Source organism: Mytilus edulis, chromosome 7 (assembly GCF_963676685.1).
Source record: "Mytilus edulis chromosome 7, xbMytEdul2.2, whole genome shotgun sequence".
Classification (NCBI taxonomy): domain Eukaryota; kingdom Metazoa; phylum Mollusca; class Bivalvia; order Mytilida; family Mytilidae; genus Mytilus; species Mytilus edulis.
In genome coordinates this window covers 80,049,610-80,069,290 of record NC_092350.1, presented here as the reverse complement: position 1 = coordinate 80,069,290, position 19,681 = coordinate 80,049,610, and the positions used below count along the sequence as shown (strand labels likewise).

At 31.3% G+C, this 19,681-nt stretch overlaps 1 protein-coding gene across 23 annotated transcripts in view; it reads left to right on the top strand.

Moving 5' to 3' along the window:
• The first annotated feature begins 208 nt into the window (after positions 1-208).
• LOC139482316 (tetratricopeptide repeat protein 17-like) overlaps positions 209-19,681 on the top strand; it is a 48,043-nt gene continuing 28,570 nt past the window's right edge. For 12 of the 23 annotated variants that reach the window (XM_071266134.1, XM_071266133.1, XM_071266127.1 and 9 more), the window contains exons 1-15: positions 229-366; positions 1,714-1,858; positions 3,091-3,205; positions 4,304-4,415; positions 6,010-6,126; positions 7,010-7,119; positions 10,979-11,126; positions 12,973-13,112; positions 13,591-13,757; positions 14,539-14,672; positions 15,192-15,224; positions 16,785-16,883; positions 17,572-17,702; positions 18,185-18,380; positions 19,320-19,397. In XM_071266134.1, coding sequence (XP_071122235.1) covers positions 256-366; positions 1,714-1,858; positions 3,091-3,205; positions 4,304-4,415; positions 6,010-6,126; positions 7,010-7,119; positions 10,979-11,126; positions 12,973-13,112; positions 13,591-13,757; positions 14,539-14,672; positions 15,192-15,224; positions 16,785-16,883; positions 17,572-17,702; positions 18,185-18,380; positions 19,320-19,397 — 1,836 coding nt within the window. In that variant the 5' untranslated portion in view covers positions 229-255. Of the gene's footprint in view, positions 367-1,713; positions 1,859-3,090; positions 3,206-4,303; positions 4,416-6,009; positions 6,127-7,009; positions 7,120-10,978; positions 11,127-12,972; positions 13,113-13,590; positions 13,758-14,538; positions 14,673-15,191; positions 15,225-16,784; positions 16,884-17,571; positions 17,703-18,184; positions 18,381-19,319; positions 19,398-19,681 lie in introns of all 23 variants that reach the window. The other 11 variants (XR_011654834.1, XR_011654833.1, XM_071266137.1 and 8 more) reach the window with 2 other exon arrangements.

The window sequence follows — 19,681 nt, the reverse complement described above, 5'->3', positions numbered from 1 at the left end:
GCAAGTGATGAAAAATTTCTAGCTGTTTTATCAATCTAATGGGTGGAAAAACAGTATATTTTCCTGGAAAAAATGAAACGATTTATTTTAATACATAATGATTTTTCATGTTTACTTTCATGTTTACTGATAGTATAGATCATAGATTTCCTTACGGATAATCGATCGGTTCTGCATCAAACAGATTGATGCCACGTGGGTTTGTTTAGGTTTTTAGTATCAACTTCCGCTAATGAATATTCATGTTATTAAAATATGGTGGCTGCCAATGTTTTGGTGATTTTGCTGGCAATCGTTCGCTGTCTTCATCTCTCTGATGGGTCCTCGCACTGGGTTGTCACTGAAAATGGAAGAGTCCAGGCTCAGGTAATTTAGAATACCGACCAGCCATCTTTCAGCTTATTCCTATCATTTAAAGACAACCAAAACAAACACGAAACTTGGACATTGCACTTAGCTAAACGTTTGAAGCTTGTGTTTAATTTAACCTTACATCATGTTGTAATAAACTGAAGGTGACGAGTTTAGAAAATATGTACTCTACTGACAATTTTATTCACCCACAAGCTTAAAATAACTTGTTTGAAGTCTTTAAGGACATTTACAGGTACGGAACAAGTAGCTAAAAGTTACAGATTTCTACTTCTTGTGGAATTTTGTGGTCAGATTTCTTTTTGGAAATTTGGGGTTAAGGAATTCAGTTCATTTGCTGAATACAGTGTAAAACTCTAGATCTGCATGCTGTAAAGAATGTCTTGGTTATGATATGTAATCCGAATAATTATGATATGTCACGAAAGACTATTTTTATTTTTTTACTGTTGCAGTAAGGCGCCAAAAACAAAAAAATAAAATAGCCTTTCATGACGTCATAATAATTTGGACTTACATGTACATACATGACAATGGGGTTTTAATGGCCAAGTCGTCTTAGTAGTTCTAATATGGTTATCACTATCCAGTCAACACTGAGGTTATGAGTTCGAGCTCATGCAGGTCCAACCTTAATTGACTAGATTATCAGTTTTCCTATCCAACTAGCAAGGTTGGTGGTTTTCTCTGGGCACTGCAGAATTCTTCACCAATCATCCAATAAAACTGGCTGCCACAAAACAGGCCAAAAGTCATGAAAGTGGTGCATAAAAAATGATAATTATCTAGATAGGGAGAAAGGAGATATTTCGTTAGATTTTCTAAGAGACAACATCAAGCGAACTGTCCACCAGAGTTCATATGATTTTAATATAACATGTATAAGCAATTAAAGTTTACCGTACAGCCTTCAGTAATGAAAAATCCATACCTTAAAGACAGAAGAAACTTTTTTGGGGTTCCTTTTATTAGCGATGAGTCAATTCCTGAAATTTGATCAGAGAACATCATTAAGAAAAAGAAATTCAGAATGAGACCCATGCTTTTGTAATGGGACTACCAACATTCAGGAATGGACTCATTACATGATTACAGGGGAAAATTAACTGAATATTTTTTGTGAAAGAGTGAGTACTCTGTTTATATTTATCAGATAAACTCCTTTGAGCCTCTAGTGAAAAATAACCCTTTAACAAAGAGGATTTCAATATGGATTTGTATTATGAATCTCAGATTTTCAGGAAAGTCACATACATATATACATTTAGACGTAATATATATAGTTATCCGGCAGCAGTTTAATGTTTGTTTTATTTTTTATTTTTTCTTTACTGTTTTTAGTTGGACACCGTCTTTAATTTGCGACGACCTTATGACCTTGTAGCCTTCATGAAACAAGAAGACAGAGGAGGGACAATACTACAGCTTAAAAGAGAGTTACTACAAAGAAAGGAAGAAATAGACAAAAATGAAGATAGGGACACAGGTTTGTTTGATTAGGAAATTATCTGTAACAAAATTGTAGGAAATTATATATAAAAAAGAAGATGTGCCATCATGAGGTATGATTGCCAATGAGACAACTCTCCACAAGAGACCAAAATGAAACAGATATTAACAACTATAGGTTACTGTGCAGCCTTCGACATTGAGCAAAACCCATACCGCATTGTCAGCTATAAAAAGCCCTGTAATGACAAATGTATAACAATTTAAACGAGAAAACTAAAGTCCTAATTAATGTACCAAAAATGAATGAAAAACAAATATGTAAAACAGCAACAAATGATAACCTCTGAACTACAGGCTCCTGACATGGGACAGACACATACATACCGAATGTAGCGGGGTTAAACGTATTAGTAGGATCCCAACCCTCCCCTAACCTTGGACAGTGGTGTAACAGTACAACATACATTGTACATGACATAAGAATGATCTATGAAAATAAGTTTAAAAATGTTGCATCGTTTCCCTTTGGTATATATGTTGTGTACAAGATGTAAGTTTGTACAAATTATAATTTGTAAAGGGTTTTTGTACAATTTATAAGTTTTTTGACACATACCTTCTTGCACCAGGTGATACAGGTTTATCTTCTAAAATGTACTAGTTTAATGTTTTAAATTCAAATTTTGATACTTTAGCCTAACATTTAGTGCTAGTCTCCTTGTTCTCAAACGGGAAATGAGGATACCTGAATGGTTTAAATTTTAATTTTATTTTTCTCCCTATACCATATTAATACCTATAGAAAGTCTTTTTGTGGTCTTATAATGTTTTTTGTACCAATGCTCAGTATTAAACTGTATGATGAAGTTGTGAAAATATGACAGAAATCTGTGAAACAAAATACTGTCTGCTTGCATCATCCATTTGTGTTAAGCAGTTCATAAAACACTGATAACTTGTACAAAAAATCTGTACAAATTATAATTTGTACAACATTACAATTTGTACACAACATATATATACAATATAAGTGTCAATGAGACACCATTCCAGAAACAACAAAATAAGACACCTGAAATGAAAATAATGAAAGTTAAATAATGCACTTTGCATTTACCATGTTTACACAAAATGATTTATTATGTTTATAGTAATGCTGATGTCAGTTGTTTAACAAAAACAGTCATGACCTAGAAAACTTTTTTTTCAAGTTCTATTATGTTTTGTGTTAAGTTTTATAATAACATTTGATGCTCTTTTTTGTAGGTCTTGAACAAAGATTTTACAAAACAGATATAGACTGTGTGGCTGCAGGGAAGCCATTGCCAGAGTTTGATTTGTATATCAGTACTGTCCTGCCATTGGAAAATAAAGGAATAAGGTAATACAAGTCATAGTATAAGGGAATAAGGTGAACAAGTTAAAGAATAAGGTAATTCAAGTCATAAAATAAGAAAATAAGATAATTAAGCCATAGAATAAAGGAATATAGGTAATAAAATAACCACTGAATTACAGGCTCCTGACTTGGGACAGACACAAACATAAATAATGTGGCGGGGTTAAACATGTTGGCGGGATCCAAACGCTCACCCTAGCATGTTGAGACTAAAAAGTTGTAGTTGTAAAACTGTGAAAACAGGTAGAATCATTTATTATGTTATTTTCATGTATGTGGAGGAAATATCAATTTCATGGATATCATGGATATTTAGTTTTTTAGTTTTGCCAAAATCTGCACACAAGCTTATAGAAAAATTGTACCTTGTTGAACATTTAAATTTGTGGTTCATTTACACACTTTCGATAATCTATGAGAAGTGGTAGCCAAGGAATATTGATGAGTTCACACTACATGTAATACAACATGTTACTTGAATAAATCATACCAATCCTATTATAAATGTCTCTCTTATGATTGTTTTTGGTCACATCTTGTTCTCAACTACATGTACATGTAATTTTTTTTTATGTTTATAGATGTTGATTATATAAGCATACATCTATTTCTGAATATTTAAACTGAAAGCAATTAGCTTTTGTTCAGTCTTAAAAATCTTAAACTGTGCAAGATCATACAAATATGAATAAAAAACCATGATTACAGGACACAATTCAAACTGTTCAACATATATCGTTGAACTTTCACTTGGCTTTAATGCCATGGTGCTATCTCAAAACCTAAAGGGAACAATTTGTTAATACTATTGAAGACCAAGCTGACATGCAATGCCTATTATCCTAATCCTACAATGTTTTTTTAGCTCTACATTCCAATTTTATAAAACTTATACACATTTTATGATCACAAAACTCCAATCAAGTTTTATTTTGGGTAGCATTGTTTTTTCCGTTCTTGAGCTAAGTCCCAATATAACGTTAAATGCAAGAGGGGCCATCATCTGTGTCCCATGGATACATTTCCCATTTACTTCTTATCCTCAAGCTTTCAATTTTCTTTATTCTTTATTTTTTTCAGACCAGAAGAACATATAGATTTGAGTATAACACCGAGAGATAATTTACACCAACCAGATTGTAGGCTGTTCTCAGAACTTGAATACAGTTTTCATGCCTTTGAACACCTTGAGGTAACGTACTACAAAGTTATGACTGTAAAATGTTTGTGTAATTTGAAAATGAGTAGAAGGGGGATTTCCTTCAATTAGACAATAATCAACTGACACAAAAGACATCTAGAGGTCAACATATAGGATGTTCTATTTATATCTTAGATTTTTGTATCTGACAGTAAAATCTCAGATACATATAAGTTTGAAAATCAGTGCAGATTAACTTTAACTTTTTTCTTAGAGTAACACCGATCGTAAACATAAAATTTCCTGGAAAATTTCATTGTGAGTGCACTAACATTTACAGTTATCTACTCTTCCCCTTAAGCTTTCAATATTGATTTGTGAATTTTGAAATATAACAGAATTAGCATAGAAGTAAAAAGTAAAAACACAAAAATACTGAACTCCGAGGAAAATTCAAAAAGGAAAGTCCAAAATCAAATGGCAAAATCAAAAGTCCAAACACATCAAACGAATGGATAACAACTGTCATATTCCTGACTTGGTACAGGCATTTTCTAATGTAGTAACTGTATGTATGCATCCCAATTCCATTTATGATTACATTTTCATCTTCTTTTTTTTTGCATCAGAAATTTTATGAATCTGTTTTACTCATTTTAAAATATTTAATTATATTATGTGTGAGCTTTATCAGGATATTTGCAATATAGAATTCCCGTGTTATATTATTCCCTTGGTTGGTATATTTTTCATGAACATAGAATTTCGGTTTTATTTGAAATACTTTAAAACATAGTTATTTATATCAGATTTCAGTTTAAAGCAGAAATGTTATTTTGTATTTCCATATATATTGGAAACTTGTTACAATGTACTTTTAAAATTGCATAATTGTCATTATTTATTTTATAAATGATTGATGAACATGTCAATTTTTCTACATATTTTAAATATACCCAGTCAAATTTTGCTGAGGTTATTGTAATCTTTTATTTAAATCTAACAAATAATTTATATATTGTTAAGATATATTTTGTTTTCAAAATAAGGTTTTACTTTTTAAACAGTTCCTGATGGGATTGCTCATATTGTTGTATGAATAAATACATTCTCCCTTTATAGAAATGAAAGGATGATTTCAAATTCTTGCTGCTTTAAAGATTTTTTTTATTTTCCTTAAATGGAAATTGAGAAAAGAAAATGTGTGCACTGTAAAAAGCAGTTTAGGAAGTTCTTGTCTTAATTATTACATATTACACCTTTCAGTGACAACAAGTTTTAGGCCAAATAAAAAAAAGGTGTGTGTTTCCTATTACCCTACCCTCCCTAATTTTAAAGCTAAAAAATACCCTACTTTAACATTTAAAGTGTTTTTCACCCCAGTTTTCAATAAGCAGTGTTAAAGTCATAATGTCCCTTCCATAGACTCAGTGTATAACATGTATAAGAAAATGGTAAAATAAAAAAAATCCCAACCTACCTACCCTATTTTTTTCAAAGATGCAATAGGAAACACATATATCATTTTTTTTGGCCTTAGATTTGAGAAGGGAGACACAGAAGATCTCTAAAAGTATAGAATAAAATATATTACACTTTTCGTACATGATATTTATTTTTATGTGTATATTTTGTACATTTGTAGGGTATGAAAGATAGGGAGACATTGCAAGGCACTCCTGAACTTGGACTGAAAAATGCTATTACATACCAAGACAGTGTTGATGAATATGGTCACAGAATATATGAGGCTTTGCAAAAGGTTGGGACAAGATCACATAACATTAGTTTTAAAATACAATTTTTAATCAACAGAGCTCATGCTTATGAATAACTGGGGCCAAAAAAAGTAGTTTTTACATCCATCACTAAAAAATACTTTTCCAATTTGTCAAAAGCAATATCTAGTATTCAATCAGTGGTTATTGTCATCATTGTTTTCTCTTTTTAGTAAGTTGATTTAATGTTTTATTTTTCATTTTTCAAATAGATTGTCAGAATTTTATATTTCTTTCCAGTCAGTTGTTGAAATTTATACTCTCCATGGATTGTCCAATAAATGATTTTTTTTTAAACAGGGCATCTTGGTTCAACCATTATCATATTTTCAATTTCAGAATAGGACATCTTGGATAAACAATTATCATATTTTCAATTTCAGAATAGGACATCTTGGATAAACAATTATCATATTTTCAATTTCAGAATAGGACATCTTCGATAAACAATTATCATATTTTCAATTTCAGAATAGGACATCTTTGATAAACAATTATCATATTTTCAATTTCAGAATAGGACATCTTGGATAAACAATTATCATATTTTCAATTTCAGAATAGGACATCTTGGATAAACAATTATCATATTTTCAATTTCAGAATAGGACATCTTGGATAAACAATTATCATATTTTCAATTTCAGAATAGGACATCTTGGATAAACAATTATCATATTTTCAATTCCAGAATCGTACATCTTGGATAAACAATTATCATATTTTCAATTTCAGAATCGTACATCTTGGATAAACAATTATCATATTTTCAATTTCAGAATAGGACATCTTGGATAAACAATTATCATATTTTCAATTTCAGAATAGGACATCTTGGATAAACAATTATCATATTTTCAATTTCAGAATCGTACATCTTGGATACTATACAATATGGCAGCGTTTTACTGGAGAATTAAAGGAGATCCCTATCATGCTATAGAATGTGTCAGGAGAGCTCTACATTTTTCACCAAGGTTTGTTCTTCCAATCAAATCAATATCAGACAGGGGATCCACTTTTCCGAGATCCTAAACAAATCAACAATCACAATTGTTGAAAAAAAATTACAGCTCCTTGTATGAAATCTAGGTGTTATACCATCAAATCATGGTACGTCACATCAAGTTGTATACGAAAGTAGGTCAAAAAAATATTCACTTGAATTTGACAGTTGTAGGTAATTAATCCTACATTTTACTGCAGTAGAACCATTTCTGTGTCATAAACATATGTCTTGGGTATTTCAAAACACCATTATTTTTTATTTGGGATTTCTATAGAAAATTTTGTAATCTTGAGGTTACATGGTGACTAAATCTTGTACACAGATAAAATAAGGGGAGAAATTTGATTGGTTAACTTCCAATGATGGTTATTTTCTTATATGCAATGAAATGTTATGTGATTTTTAAGCAGTTAAGCTGCTTTATGCGAGCACCCTAGATTTATGTTCTACCCAATAAATGCTGAAATATGTGCCACTTTTATTATCTGGCTGGCTATCATGTTATTTATAACTAATTGGGCACTTTTTTCATACTTTTTATTTTGGAATATAAAAAATATTACCATAAAAATGTTAAATGGTCGTCGATTTTCCCAAAAGTTTTGAAGTTGCACATAGGAAGTAGTACTCGATAGAAATCCTTCTATAGATTATTACCCCCTGTGCTGTGGGCTAAGATGTCAAAGAACAATTGTATGAAATATTTGATCGCTGAAAATCTATAAAGATGAGTCGTTTACATTTCCCAGATGGCAAAAGTAGTAGGAATATTGTTTGTCATCGATACGTATTACATACGTCAGTAGGCTATTAATAAGCTGATATAAGTTGGTGGCAATTTCAAATTACATAGAAGACGAAATTTACGTACCTTTTAAATTGGGAGAATTCTGATGATACATAGGTACTTTATTATTAATCATTTTATTCGTTTTTTTGTCTGATTGAGATTATTTAAATCATCTTTATTCAGTAATCTTTAATGTATGCTCATTTGTTTTCTTGTTAATATTATTCCAATTTCTAGCAAATCACCTTCATGCTTGTCAAATTAAGTTGTTGTTATTGTAGTTTTCTGATTGGTCGATGTCAAGGTCATTTTAAGATTGTTTCGCTTTTGTGTACAATGTAACATAATGCTACACATGCTTTGATTAAGCTCGATGTGGTTCAATAAATATTGTGATGTAAACTTTAACAACTGTTTTCTAAAGGACGGCATTATATAACTTCAAAGTCGCATATTTTGTAAAATATTAAGTCCGAATCTGTGACGCGTATCACAACGTAATTGTTTTTGATATACAAAGACTTTTCGATTTCCGGTACAGAAAAATACGACTTTTTTATATGTTTCTTTTTATAATTTTTCGCATTTGAACACTCGTTAAGTGTTATTGAATCAATTCTATGCGGTTCCTTCAGCAACTTTATGCTGGTAAACGATTTCCCCATGAAAATAATATGAAAAGAAATCACATGATACGATAAAAAAGGCAACAAGTCGACTAACGAGACTCGAGAACAGTTGAAGTTACAAACAAGTTTTTCTTAATTCTTACTACATGTATTACAGTTATTGAAAGTTTAAATACCGGTAAATGTTTTTTTATTATGATATTAGTAATGGAAGACAGTTAAACCGTAATCAACATATTTTAATTCAGTTATAATTTGAGACGTAAAAAAAATTGAGAGTGAAAATGGGGAATGTGTCATAGAGACAATAACCAGATCTTAGAGCAGACAACAGTCGAAGGTTACAAATGGATCTTTAATGCAGGGAGAAACTCCTACACCCAAAGGATTGCTTTTGCTGGCCCCTTAACACAATAATCATGATAACAAAAATGTAAACTATTTCAATTAGTCACTTGTTCAGGTGGAACTTTTAAACCAGAGGAAGAACAAAGTAACTACAATGTAGTTAATAAGTTCTGGAGAACTTTTCGGCTAGTTAGTTCTTTCCGCCTCGAACTTTCCAACGTCAGAACAAAAGAGCATTTACAATAACTTGGACATCATACATCAGAAGTATACACAAGAAATTAATAAAATGTACAAAAGAATTATGCAAAATAAATATGATATACAGCAACAATCACCGCATTCGTGGGTCCTCACTATGGACAGGTACATACAGAATGTGGTGGCTTAAATGTCTTAACTGGCACAAAACTCTCCCCTAACATAGGACAGTGTATGTGTATAATCTCAGACATTGAATCTTTATAAATATAAATTGGAAATAACTTTTGAAAGTGGTAGGATTGCATAACATAAACATTACTGTACAAGCATTATTTGATACTTTAGAAATAGCTGAGAACAATGCCGGAGATAAATATTTTGACTAATTCTTTACACTATTCATCTGAATGTGGCCAAGTTTGCCTTTGGGTTTTTGATTAACTGCCTATAGCACCCTTTGGTGCTTTGATTTTTCTATAGAACTGGACAGGATAAAACATTACTCTTGCCAAGTATTTCATTATTTGAAACAAAGATAAATTCTGCACATTTTTTTGAAAAGTGCAAATTTAACAAAGACTAATAGGGGAAAATCAATTGTGGTGTTACACCTCTAGAAACTGCAATTTTAATTTGAGTTAAGTGACCTTTTGAAAAGACAAATCTTGTAGCTGTCAATTTCAAGAAACTGGAAACCCAATTTTCCTAAAAAAAAACACCAAGAAAACCAAGAAATTTTTATACCACCGCAAAAATTGAAAATTATTTGGTCGTATATTGATATGACGTTGACGTCGTCGTTGTCCTCTGCGTCGTCGTCCAAAGACATTTGTTTTTTGCACTTTAACTTTAGTATAAGTAAATAGAAATCTATGAAATTTAATCACAAGGTTTATGACCATAAAAGGAAGGTTGGGATTGATTTTGGGAGTTTGGGTTCCAACAGTTTAGGAATTTGGGGCCAAAAACGGCCCAAATAAGCATTTTTCTTGGTTTTCTCACAATAACTTTAGTATAAGTAAACAGAAATCTATGAAATTTTAACAGAAGGTTAATGACCACAAAAGGAAGGTAGAGATTGTTTTTGGGAGTTTTGGTCCCAACAGTTTAGGAATAAGGGGCCAAAAAAAGGTTTGGGCCCAGTTATCAAATTGGTCCACATTGAGGACTAAAGGGTCTAAAATTGAACATTATTTGATTTCATCAAAAATTAAATTCTTGGGGTTCTATGATATGCTGAATCTAACCATGTATTTAGATTTAGGATATTGGACCATAATAGGTAAATGTCCAATTTAAAAATTTTAAGTTTTTAAGTTAAAGTTCTTAGACCACATTCATTCTGTATCAGAAACATGTTGTGTCAACTATTTAATCCCAATCCAAATTCAGAGCTGTTTCAAACTTAAATGTTGTGTCCATACTTGCCCCAACTGTTCAGGGTTCAACCTCTGTGGTCGTATAAAGCTGTACCCTGTGGAGCATCTGGTTTATTATGAATTATCCTTTTATCCAGTTATAATTATCAGGATATAAATAAACCTCATGTTTTCGGCAGTCCGGGTCAACAGCAGTGTAATCTTAGTCTTAAAATATGTCAAAACACAAATATCACCTGCTCCTTTTATGATGACATGTCTAAAGTTTGAAAGCAGTTATTTTAAATAAAAACTGTTGACTGGTAGAATATTTTTCTTACAAACATACAAATTAACTTGATCATACAAGTTCAAGTTGGGGTGAATATGTCTTTGATAAAAGTAAAATGAAACTAATTTTTACAAGCATATATATTTTATTCTTGCATATTTTGTTAAACAGAAATACATTTTCTTTCCTTTATCACTTTGTTCCAGGCATCAGAAAGATGTAGCCTTGATAAGTTTAGCCAACATTCTTCACCGAGCCAGATATTCCAATGAGGCTGCTGTTGTTGTACATGCTGCCCTAGACGTCTCAAAAGAGCTTAATGTCAATCATTTTACATTGGGAAATATTTATGCTGTAAGTTGCCTTGGTAATATTCAATGAAGTGTTGTTAGTATTTTCTAATTTTTGAATGGAAAAAATGGGTATGGTGTTTAATTCAAAACCTTATGCTGTGGATTCAATTATTTTTTGTGGGTACAAATTATGAAAAATAGTTTCCAAGCCCCTGCTGTGGCAGTGCAGGCATTAAGGTTTACCCTGGTACGTACATCTCTACATACATTTAAAATTGATTTCTATTTTGTAACATCAGCAGTGTTCTCCCCAGGCCGTTTTAGCGTCGCGGTACCGCGACGCTATAATTTTTCACCGTGATGCTATAATATTTCCCGCGATGCTATAATTATTTTAAAGATGCTATTTTACTTGTCCTCAATTTTGAACTTTCATCTATTATCGATTATGATCATAAAAAGTATATCACCTTTAAATGTAATCCCTTTAAGTCGGACACTAAAGGCAATTAAGAGATTAAATAGCCAGGTGTTAATTGCCCTCAGGGTGATAACTGTTTGGATGCGAATATCCCAAGCCGACACTTGTGACATGACTAATACCACGTGTCTGCAATCACCAATTTCAACATGCAAAAATGCAATCACAAAACAATTCGAAATCTACGTTTTGTATTACGAAATTTCAAAGATTGAAACGATTTTAAAAAAAATAAAAGGTCGTTTATTTGTGCAACTCTCCAAAAAATACTTTCTTTCTCTATTTACTCTTCTGGTAAATACGAGAGCTAGAATTTTGGTTTTGAGCTAAAATAAGTTTTATACTTCTTTAAAAAGTGATCATAATTGGCTTAAGTTTATGTTTAATCCATTTAATGCATTAAAAGCGTCTTATTCATTCTCAATCTCTTGTCAAACAATGTTTATTCTCGGACTCATTTTCGTATTTTTTTCTACGGCCGCCATTGCACATTTTTGTGTTAACTACGGATCGGAACCGGACCAGATACGACAGAAATCCGCATTTTCACGATAATGACAACAGATGGACAGTAGACAGAAAAAATATATATACCAATAGAGAAAACTACGCATTAACAGACTATTTGTTAGATAAATTTTTTAAAAATACATATCATTTTGATGTAAAGATAAGAAACAACTGGGACCAATTCATTGAGTGCCATGAAACAATGAATTTCATAAACATGATAAAAAAAGTTTTTAAATTGATTTTTTTTTGCTACTTTTGCTGCTTTATCTTTACTTAATACAATATAAAAATAGTTAATTTTGTGTACTAGATATTTAGTTTTGTATATATACAGGTTGCACTATAATGAACCATTCATTCATTTGACTTATTGTTGGGTAACTGAAACCACACATTTATTTTTATTTTGCACAAGAGGAAAACAATAATTCTGTAACTATAAATGAATAAAGAAAACATAAACTGAACACAACTGTTTTTGTGGTTATAATATAATTGTATTCTCAGTTATGAATTGAATAATATAAACTAAAACATATAAAGGAAATAGAGCATTAACGTGACGCGACAAATGACATTAAAAAAAAATACAGTTAATTTTTTTTACGCAAAATGTGATGCTATCCAAAATTTCTGGGGAGAACACTGCATCAGTAAGTCTTGATCAAATGTTAGGACACTTTTACATAATGATAATTACCACCACACACATATCAGTGTGAAGATTTTGAATAATATATTAACCATGGTGATCAGAGCTTATATATTTTATACCTCAATCATGTTGTAAGTTTTAACAGGTAATTGTGCCTTTTTATAACTGGAATGACTCCTAAAGATAAAGGGGGAGATATATGTTTTAGTTCACTAACATAGTTCTACCATATATAGTCTTACATCTTTTTTGTTTCAGGTTTTAGCAGAATACAATAAATCCATTATATGTTTTGAGAACACCCTGAGGATACAACCAGATTTTGACGCTGCAGCTAAAAGAAAACATGCTGTTTTGTGTCATGCCAAGTTAGAGGAAGCTTTAGAGGCTCAACACAGGTAAACCTATTGGAAGACTAAGATTAGAGGCTCAACACAGGGGAAACTATTTGAAATTTTAGAGGTTGAATGCATGGGAAACTTAAGAGGTTTATCACAGAAGAATTATCAGGAAGCTTAAGAGGCCAAATAATCAAAGCTAGGTGGAAATTTAAAGGCCATTGAGTTTAATCTAATGGCATTGTCAAAACACCTTATGAAATATACATCAGTAAAACTAAGAGAAGTTTTTAAGGCTCAGCAGGGGTTGCACTATAGGATCTTTTATTCATTGATTCCTATAAATATTAAGTAATAGATGGTTGTATGCACTAGAACTTCAACACACACACACATACATAAATATTTATGCAGATTTCACCAGCTAATAATTGACCCGCTTCTCTCTTCCATTTCCCACTTGCATGAATAATGTAAGGAACTAGACAGTGTATGGCTTGCATGAAAAATGTTATGAACAAATTTTATTTTATTCCAGATCTTTACAGCAAACATTGAATGATTTGAAAGAATATCAGAGAAAACATGATATATTCCAGAGTCAAACAGAGAAACTAATATCTGAACAAGTTACCAATGATGTTAAATTAGACCAACATATCTCTTATGAGAACATGAAATTAAGGGAATCGGCTGTAGAGATAGGTAGGTGTAAAATAGTGGAATTTTAATTAATGTACAAACATACTGTAAATTGATATTTGCTATGCTTTTGTATATGTAGTTGTGCAAAAATAAAAAAATATGGGAAAAAAAACAGATGTATTGATGTGGAACAATGCATACAAAGAATTACTGAATACCCAAAATTATTAAAAATATTGGATTATATACCAAACTCAAGAAAACATCTGACCCTGCTAAAAATATATATGTGAAATCAGAGGCAACAACAATGACGACTAGGTTCAGATAACCTGGCTAGGTTTAGGTACAAAATATGAAAGAATTTTAATGTTCTCAAATATTCCCCTTCCTGATATAATGCATTTGTAATTAAAATAGATTCACAATAAAAAAAAAAAAACACCCGGTGCAACTGAAGTTTGCATTCACATAAAACTTTTAAGGTGTCAACATGATTTTAATATACGTCGTCTTTAAAATGACTGATCTTATTAAAGATCTTTAATAATAAATTCAGAAAAAAAATAAAAAGGGATCTATGAAGAGGATAAAGATATCAAGGTAATATATTCAAACCCACAAGTAAAAACAAACTGACCATGCCAAGATGAAAAACAAATGAAAGACCAACAACAGTAAACAAAACACAACATAAAAAAATCAATGATTGAGCAACATGAACCCCATTAAAAACCTGATGCTCCTAAAAAGTAAGAGGATTCTGCTCCATATTGGCACCTGTCCTGTTGCTTATCTTTTTTTAAGGCATCTGATTTTAAATTTTAACTACATTTTTCAGGAGAATACTGTCGGATGGTTGACAGAGATGGTAAACAGGTTTTGATGTGTACATGGGGGAAGAAAGATACCTCCACGGTAGAATTAGATTTTGCCCCTTTCTTTGACGATTCCAAAAAGGAAGAAAAAAATCAGGTATGTTTTAAAATGCCTTGCCTAAGAATGTTGCTGGGTGGATAAGCATTGTGTCTTGCTAAATTGTATACAGTAGTCGCCTCTCATGAGAGGTCATATCACCTTTCTAGATCAGTTTTCATCATGCATAAAAATTGCATTTTCAATCAATCCCTGCCTTGTGATGCTACCAGTTCATATTATTAATTCATATTCCAATGCCATATTTTTATGTATAGTAAAGCAGTAGGGTTGAGTGGTTGAAATGTTGAATTTCCCTAAAAACTAATGAAATTTTTATGGTAAAGCTACACTCAATGTTTGTGAGTTGCTAAGTATAATAAGCAAAAATAAAATGTCAAAAGTTACCTTATAAATGAACTATGTAAGGAATTAACCACTGCATTCTAATTTGTGCATATTGTGTTGGATCACTGTAACCTACTCTTTCATCTTTAGTGACTTTTAAAGGTTGGTAGCCCTTACCTCAGTGTTGTAATTAAAATATTTTGTACAAAACATTTTTTACTCTTTTTCTAGTATCACTTTTCAGCTCCTCTTTTAGACATTTGGGTAAATATGACGTATATTTCATGCTTGAAGAACTCAAATATATTATTTTCTTGTGTACTAATATCACATTTATGCTTGGATGGTCATTTTTGGACGACATAAGAGCCATACTCTGGATGAAAACCTTAAATTCTCTAGTAGCAAGACAACTGAATCTTAACATATGTCAACCATTCAATATACATTTATTATAATATAATCAATTCCAAAAGTACAATGTATATTTCTTAAATTCTTTCTGTGATTATGAAATGTACATGACGTCCATTTTCTCAGAACTAGTATACATTTATATTAAAGTCATAAGAAACGAGTGACCGGTAAAAAATAATGTTCTTCCAATTCTTGAACCAATGCATACAAACATCATAAACTTAGTCTTCTGTGCACGAATTTATAATTTTTTTCGTGTAAATTTCGTATAATCGTCATTTTTTTTTTCAATCAGTCAGTGTTGTTGTGAAAATATGGCAGGTAATTAAAGTTCGTGTTTTGAAGCCGAAGTTTAACGATTGTCACCTGTTTGTCAACAATCGACAAAAAATCAACAACAAAGCACGGAAATTGAGCATGTGTTTAACATGTAAATTCAGATAATAGTTTATTTTAAGGACATCCATGCGTATTGTGATCACCGGATTTTTACGAGATGGGTCACACTGAGGTCACTTTGCATACGGAAAATATGTCGGGAGAATTGCTTCCTGGAAGGAAGCAATTAAAATAAAGTAAACTTTTTCCAAATATGAAAAAATTAAAGAATTTTCTTCAGAAAAAAGTATATGTACATAAGTTTTATAATGAAAACTATCCATTGAGTTATAAAAAAACAAATGCATTATTTTTTTTGATTTGAGGTTTCATATGACTTTAATTGAAGCCCACCTCCAGCTGTGGTATTTTCTCACTGTATTGAACCCATTGGTGGACTGATTTCTTGCTTTTTGGTTGGGTTGCTGTCTCCTTGACACATTCCCTGTTTCTGTTTATGTTATATTTGCTCCTCTTTGACTTGAAAAATTTTCTTTTCTTATTATATATAAATATATATTTCTAAAGTTTTAAAAAAGCATACATATAACTAATTTTATATATGGCATCTTGTACAAGTATAAAATTCTATTACTTTGTCAAGCTGATATTTTTCTGAAATGTGTTGATATGTAATTGATATTACTGATTACTAATAGTTAATTTGCATTTCACACATTTACAGAAAAAATAGGGAAAGATTTGTGTTCTGACATTGTCCTACAACGATGGGGTTGTTTATGAAAAAAACATAGTATATCAAAAAGTTTGAACAAATAACAAAAGTGAATGATTGATTTTAAAATTATTGGAAATTCTGCATGAAAAATGGTTCAAAAAATGTATCAAATTTGCATTTTTCTGAATCCTTTTATTGCAAAAATTAAAATATAGCAACACTTTTGGATTATGCAGTATTTCAGTATTTTTTAAAGATTCGCCAAACCGGTGTGAAAAATCAGCCACCTTTAAAGAGTTCTTTTCATGTATGTTTTCTCACTTAAAAATTGTAAATTACTTTATTTTTAGACAGCAGATTTACCTGCCTCAGAGAAAAAGAAAGTAGACTATTCTAAACCCATCAGGGAACCATTTTACACCAAGGAGAAAATGATTGAGAAACCAAAGGTATGATTTGTATAAAAGAATTGTAAACATAAAAATTTAGTAAAGGTTGTAGCACTGACATCTGAATTTGGAGTTGCTCTGAGGGGAGACAACCCTGTAACAGTAGCAGGTGCTTCAGAACAGAATGGATTTAAATTATACTTTTTATGGTAAATTTTCCGTTCATAAATTCATACATGGTACAAAAGATGATATTGTATCTTGAGTTAAAAGAAAATCTTACAACACATAATTTGTGGTTTAAAACATCAGAAATATTGGTAAAATTTGGGATTTGAACATTCCTGATGAGAGTTATGCAGTTCGGAGTCATCACAGGAGTGGGTTCAGAAAGGGTAGAAATTGACCCTTTAATTCCGTAAAATATACAGATACCTAAAAATACACATTGGACATCAATTAACTAGTTCTGAACCATAGGGCACTGATGATGTCCTAGCTACTTGTGTACACTTGCATGGACCACCATAATATTTTATTTGGATGTGTATCAGACCCATTGACCTTTTTTTATGTTATGGATATTTCTAGTGTTTTCTAGAAGGAAAAAGAACTTACAAATACATAAAAACTAATTATTTTGCTTAACTCCTGAAGCTGTTAAAATGGTAAAAAGGAACACACGACAGAAAAGAATAGTAAGCACAACAAAATTTGTTGATTAATAAAAAAAAATCCTTGATATTAGTTCCAGTTTGGTGATCCTGATGCTGAAAATGAATGGCCGTCCAGAGAAGAATGTGATACATATGTACAGAAAGTCCCTGATCCAAGAAATCTTAGCACTGTATATTTATCACCAGAAAATAAAGGATTTGAGTATGTATGAATAAAAGAGTTTGATCACTGATTTACTTGTAACAGGTTTTTTTTTGTGAAAAGAAATTCTGTCTTTTGGTCTTATTTTTTGTTACCATTTGTTTGGGATAGAGGAAAAGTGATATTTTTTGTGGATAGAATAATAATTTGCATTCAAGCCTATGACCAAATTTTATTCAGTAAAACACTAAATTTGGGATTTAACACAACCCATTTTGTGCATGTAAATTAGTATCCCACGAAAAAGTAGTGAATAAAACAGATTTGCATACATCTATTTCATATGAATTTTGGTGGATAGTTGTCTCTTTGGCAAGCATACCACTTTGCCTTAGTATATATAGCAAAGATGTGCAATCAACACCAAGTTCTCTAATGACAAAGAACAAAAATTGTATGAATGCTTAAAGCTTGTGTGTAGATACATGCATAATTAAAAATTTGAAAATCTGAAATGTAAGTAATTCTTTGTTTTTTTTTAGGGTGAATGCACTTTTATCTGAGGCACAAAATATTCCTCCAGGAGAGGAGCACCCCTTGCCATGGTATCCACCTGTATGTGTGCCTTTATTGGAGATTCCTGAGGGATCAGTCACCACTTATGATCACATACCAGCTGTCAGCAGAGAACAAAGAGTTAAAATGCCACTCAAATTATTTGACAAGTTCCAAAAAAAGGTAGGAAGTTATTTGGTTATTTTGTTAAGTTTTGCATTTTTTTTTAGCAAAACTTACTTGTACATTAGGTATTTATAAGACAATAAGTGTGAAAATTAAATGGATTTGAAATAGTTGTACCTTTGCATTATCTGTTATAAAAAGAGAAAAAATACCAAGGGGGCAATCATAAATCCTTAGTCTAATAGAAACAGTCAACACCATGGCAAAAGATAAAAACAAAAAGCCAAACAACTGAACCCCACTGAATACCAGTGGGGTGAACTCAGTGTCTTTAGAATGGTGGAGTTTTTGCTCCACATCAATTTATTTCATTAAATTCCTTTTACACTCAGTAAGCTGACCTCTCATAGCAGAGATATTGATTTTGCATTCTGGCATTGATGAAATTTACTAATATGATTTCCTTGCTGTAAGTTAAAGCATATGGTTCAATTGAATTTACTAATAAAATGCAGTTAAATAAAAATGCCAATATTGAGGTCAAAATATAGCACTAAGTGTTTTATAGAATGACCATGCTCTATTTCACAATGTTAGCTACATCATTACTTTTTACTGTATAAGTTCATGGTCATGCTTATGGTGGTACCTAACACCACAGGGAGATAACTCTGTAAAATCAGCTAAACGTTTTAATTACGTTGTGTTGTTAAGGGAATATTAAGCTTCTCAATGATCAAAACTAGTGTTTGTCAAACTGCTATATAACCAGACTATTTTTTCTGATAAATTGGTTGGCTCAATATTTTTGTCAAAGGGTCAAAGTAAATATTTTGTCAAAATTTTATGAAAATTAAACAAACCAAATAAATTTTAGTCAAGGTGTTGGGTACCACCATAACATGCTTTTCTCTGCAAAAAATGTTAAAATAATCTTTTCTTTTAAACGTATTTCATAAAAATGTTTAATCACAGATCTTCTTTTAATTTTTTCAGAGGTTAATTAATCATGTTCCTGACAGAATTTTAACAGCAGAGGAAGTTGGGCAAAGATTACTGACTGCATTGAAAGAGGTAAATTAAACAGAAAATATAGTGATTGTGTAAATAGATGTAGTCAATTTCATTGTGAAATAGCCAAAGCTAGTCCATTTCAATGAACGGGGGAGAGAGGGAATAATAGTTTTATTGATTTGAAGGTACAGCCCAGCTGTGAGTGGACCTTAGTAAAAAGTCAAAAAGTCAGAAAGACTAGCAATAAAATTAACGGTACCAATTTTCTTGCACCAGATGCGCATTTCGACAATACATGTCTCTTCAGTGATGCTCGTGGCCAAAATATTTGAAATCCAAAGCTT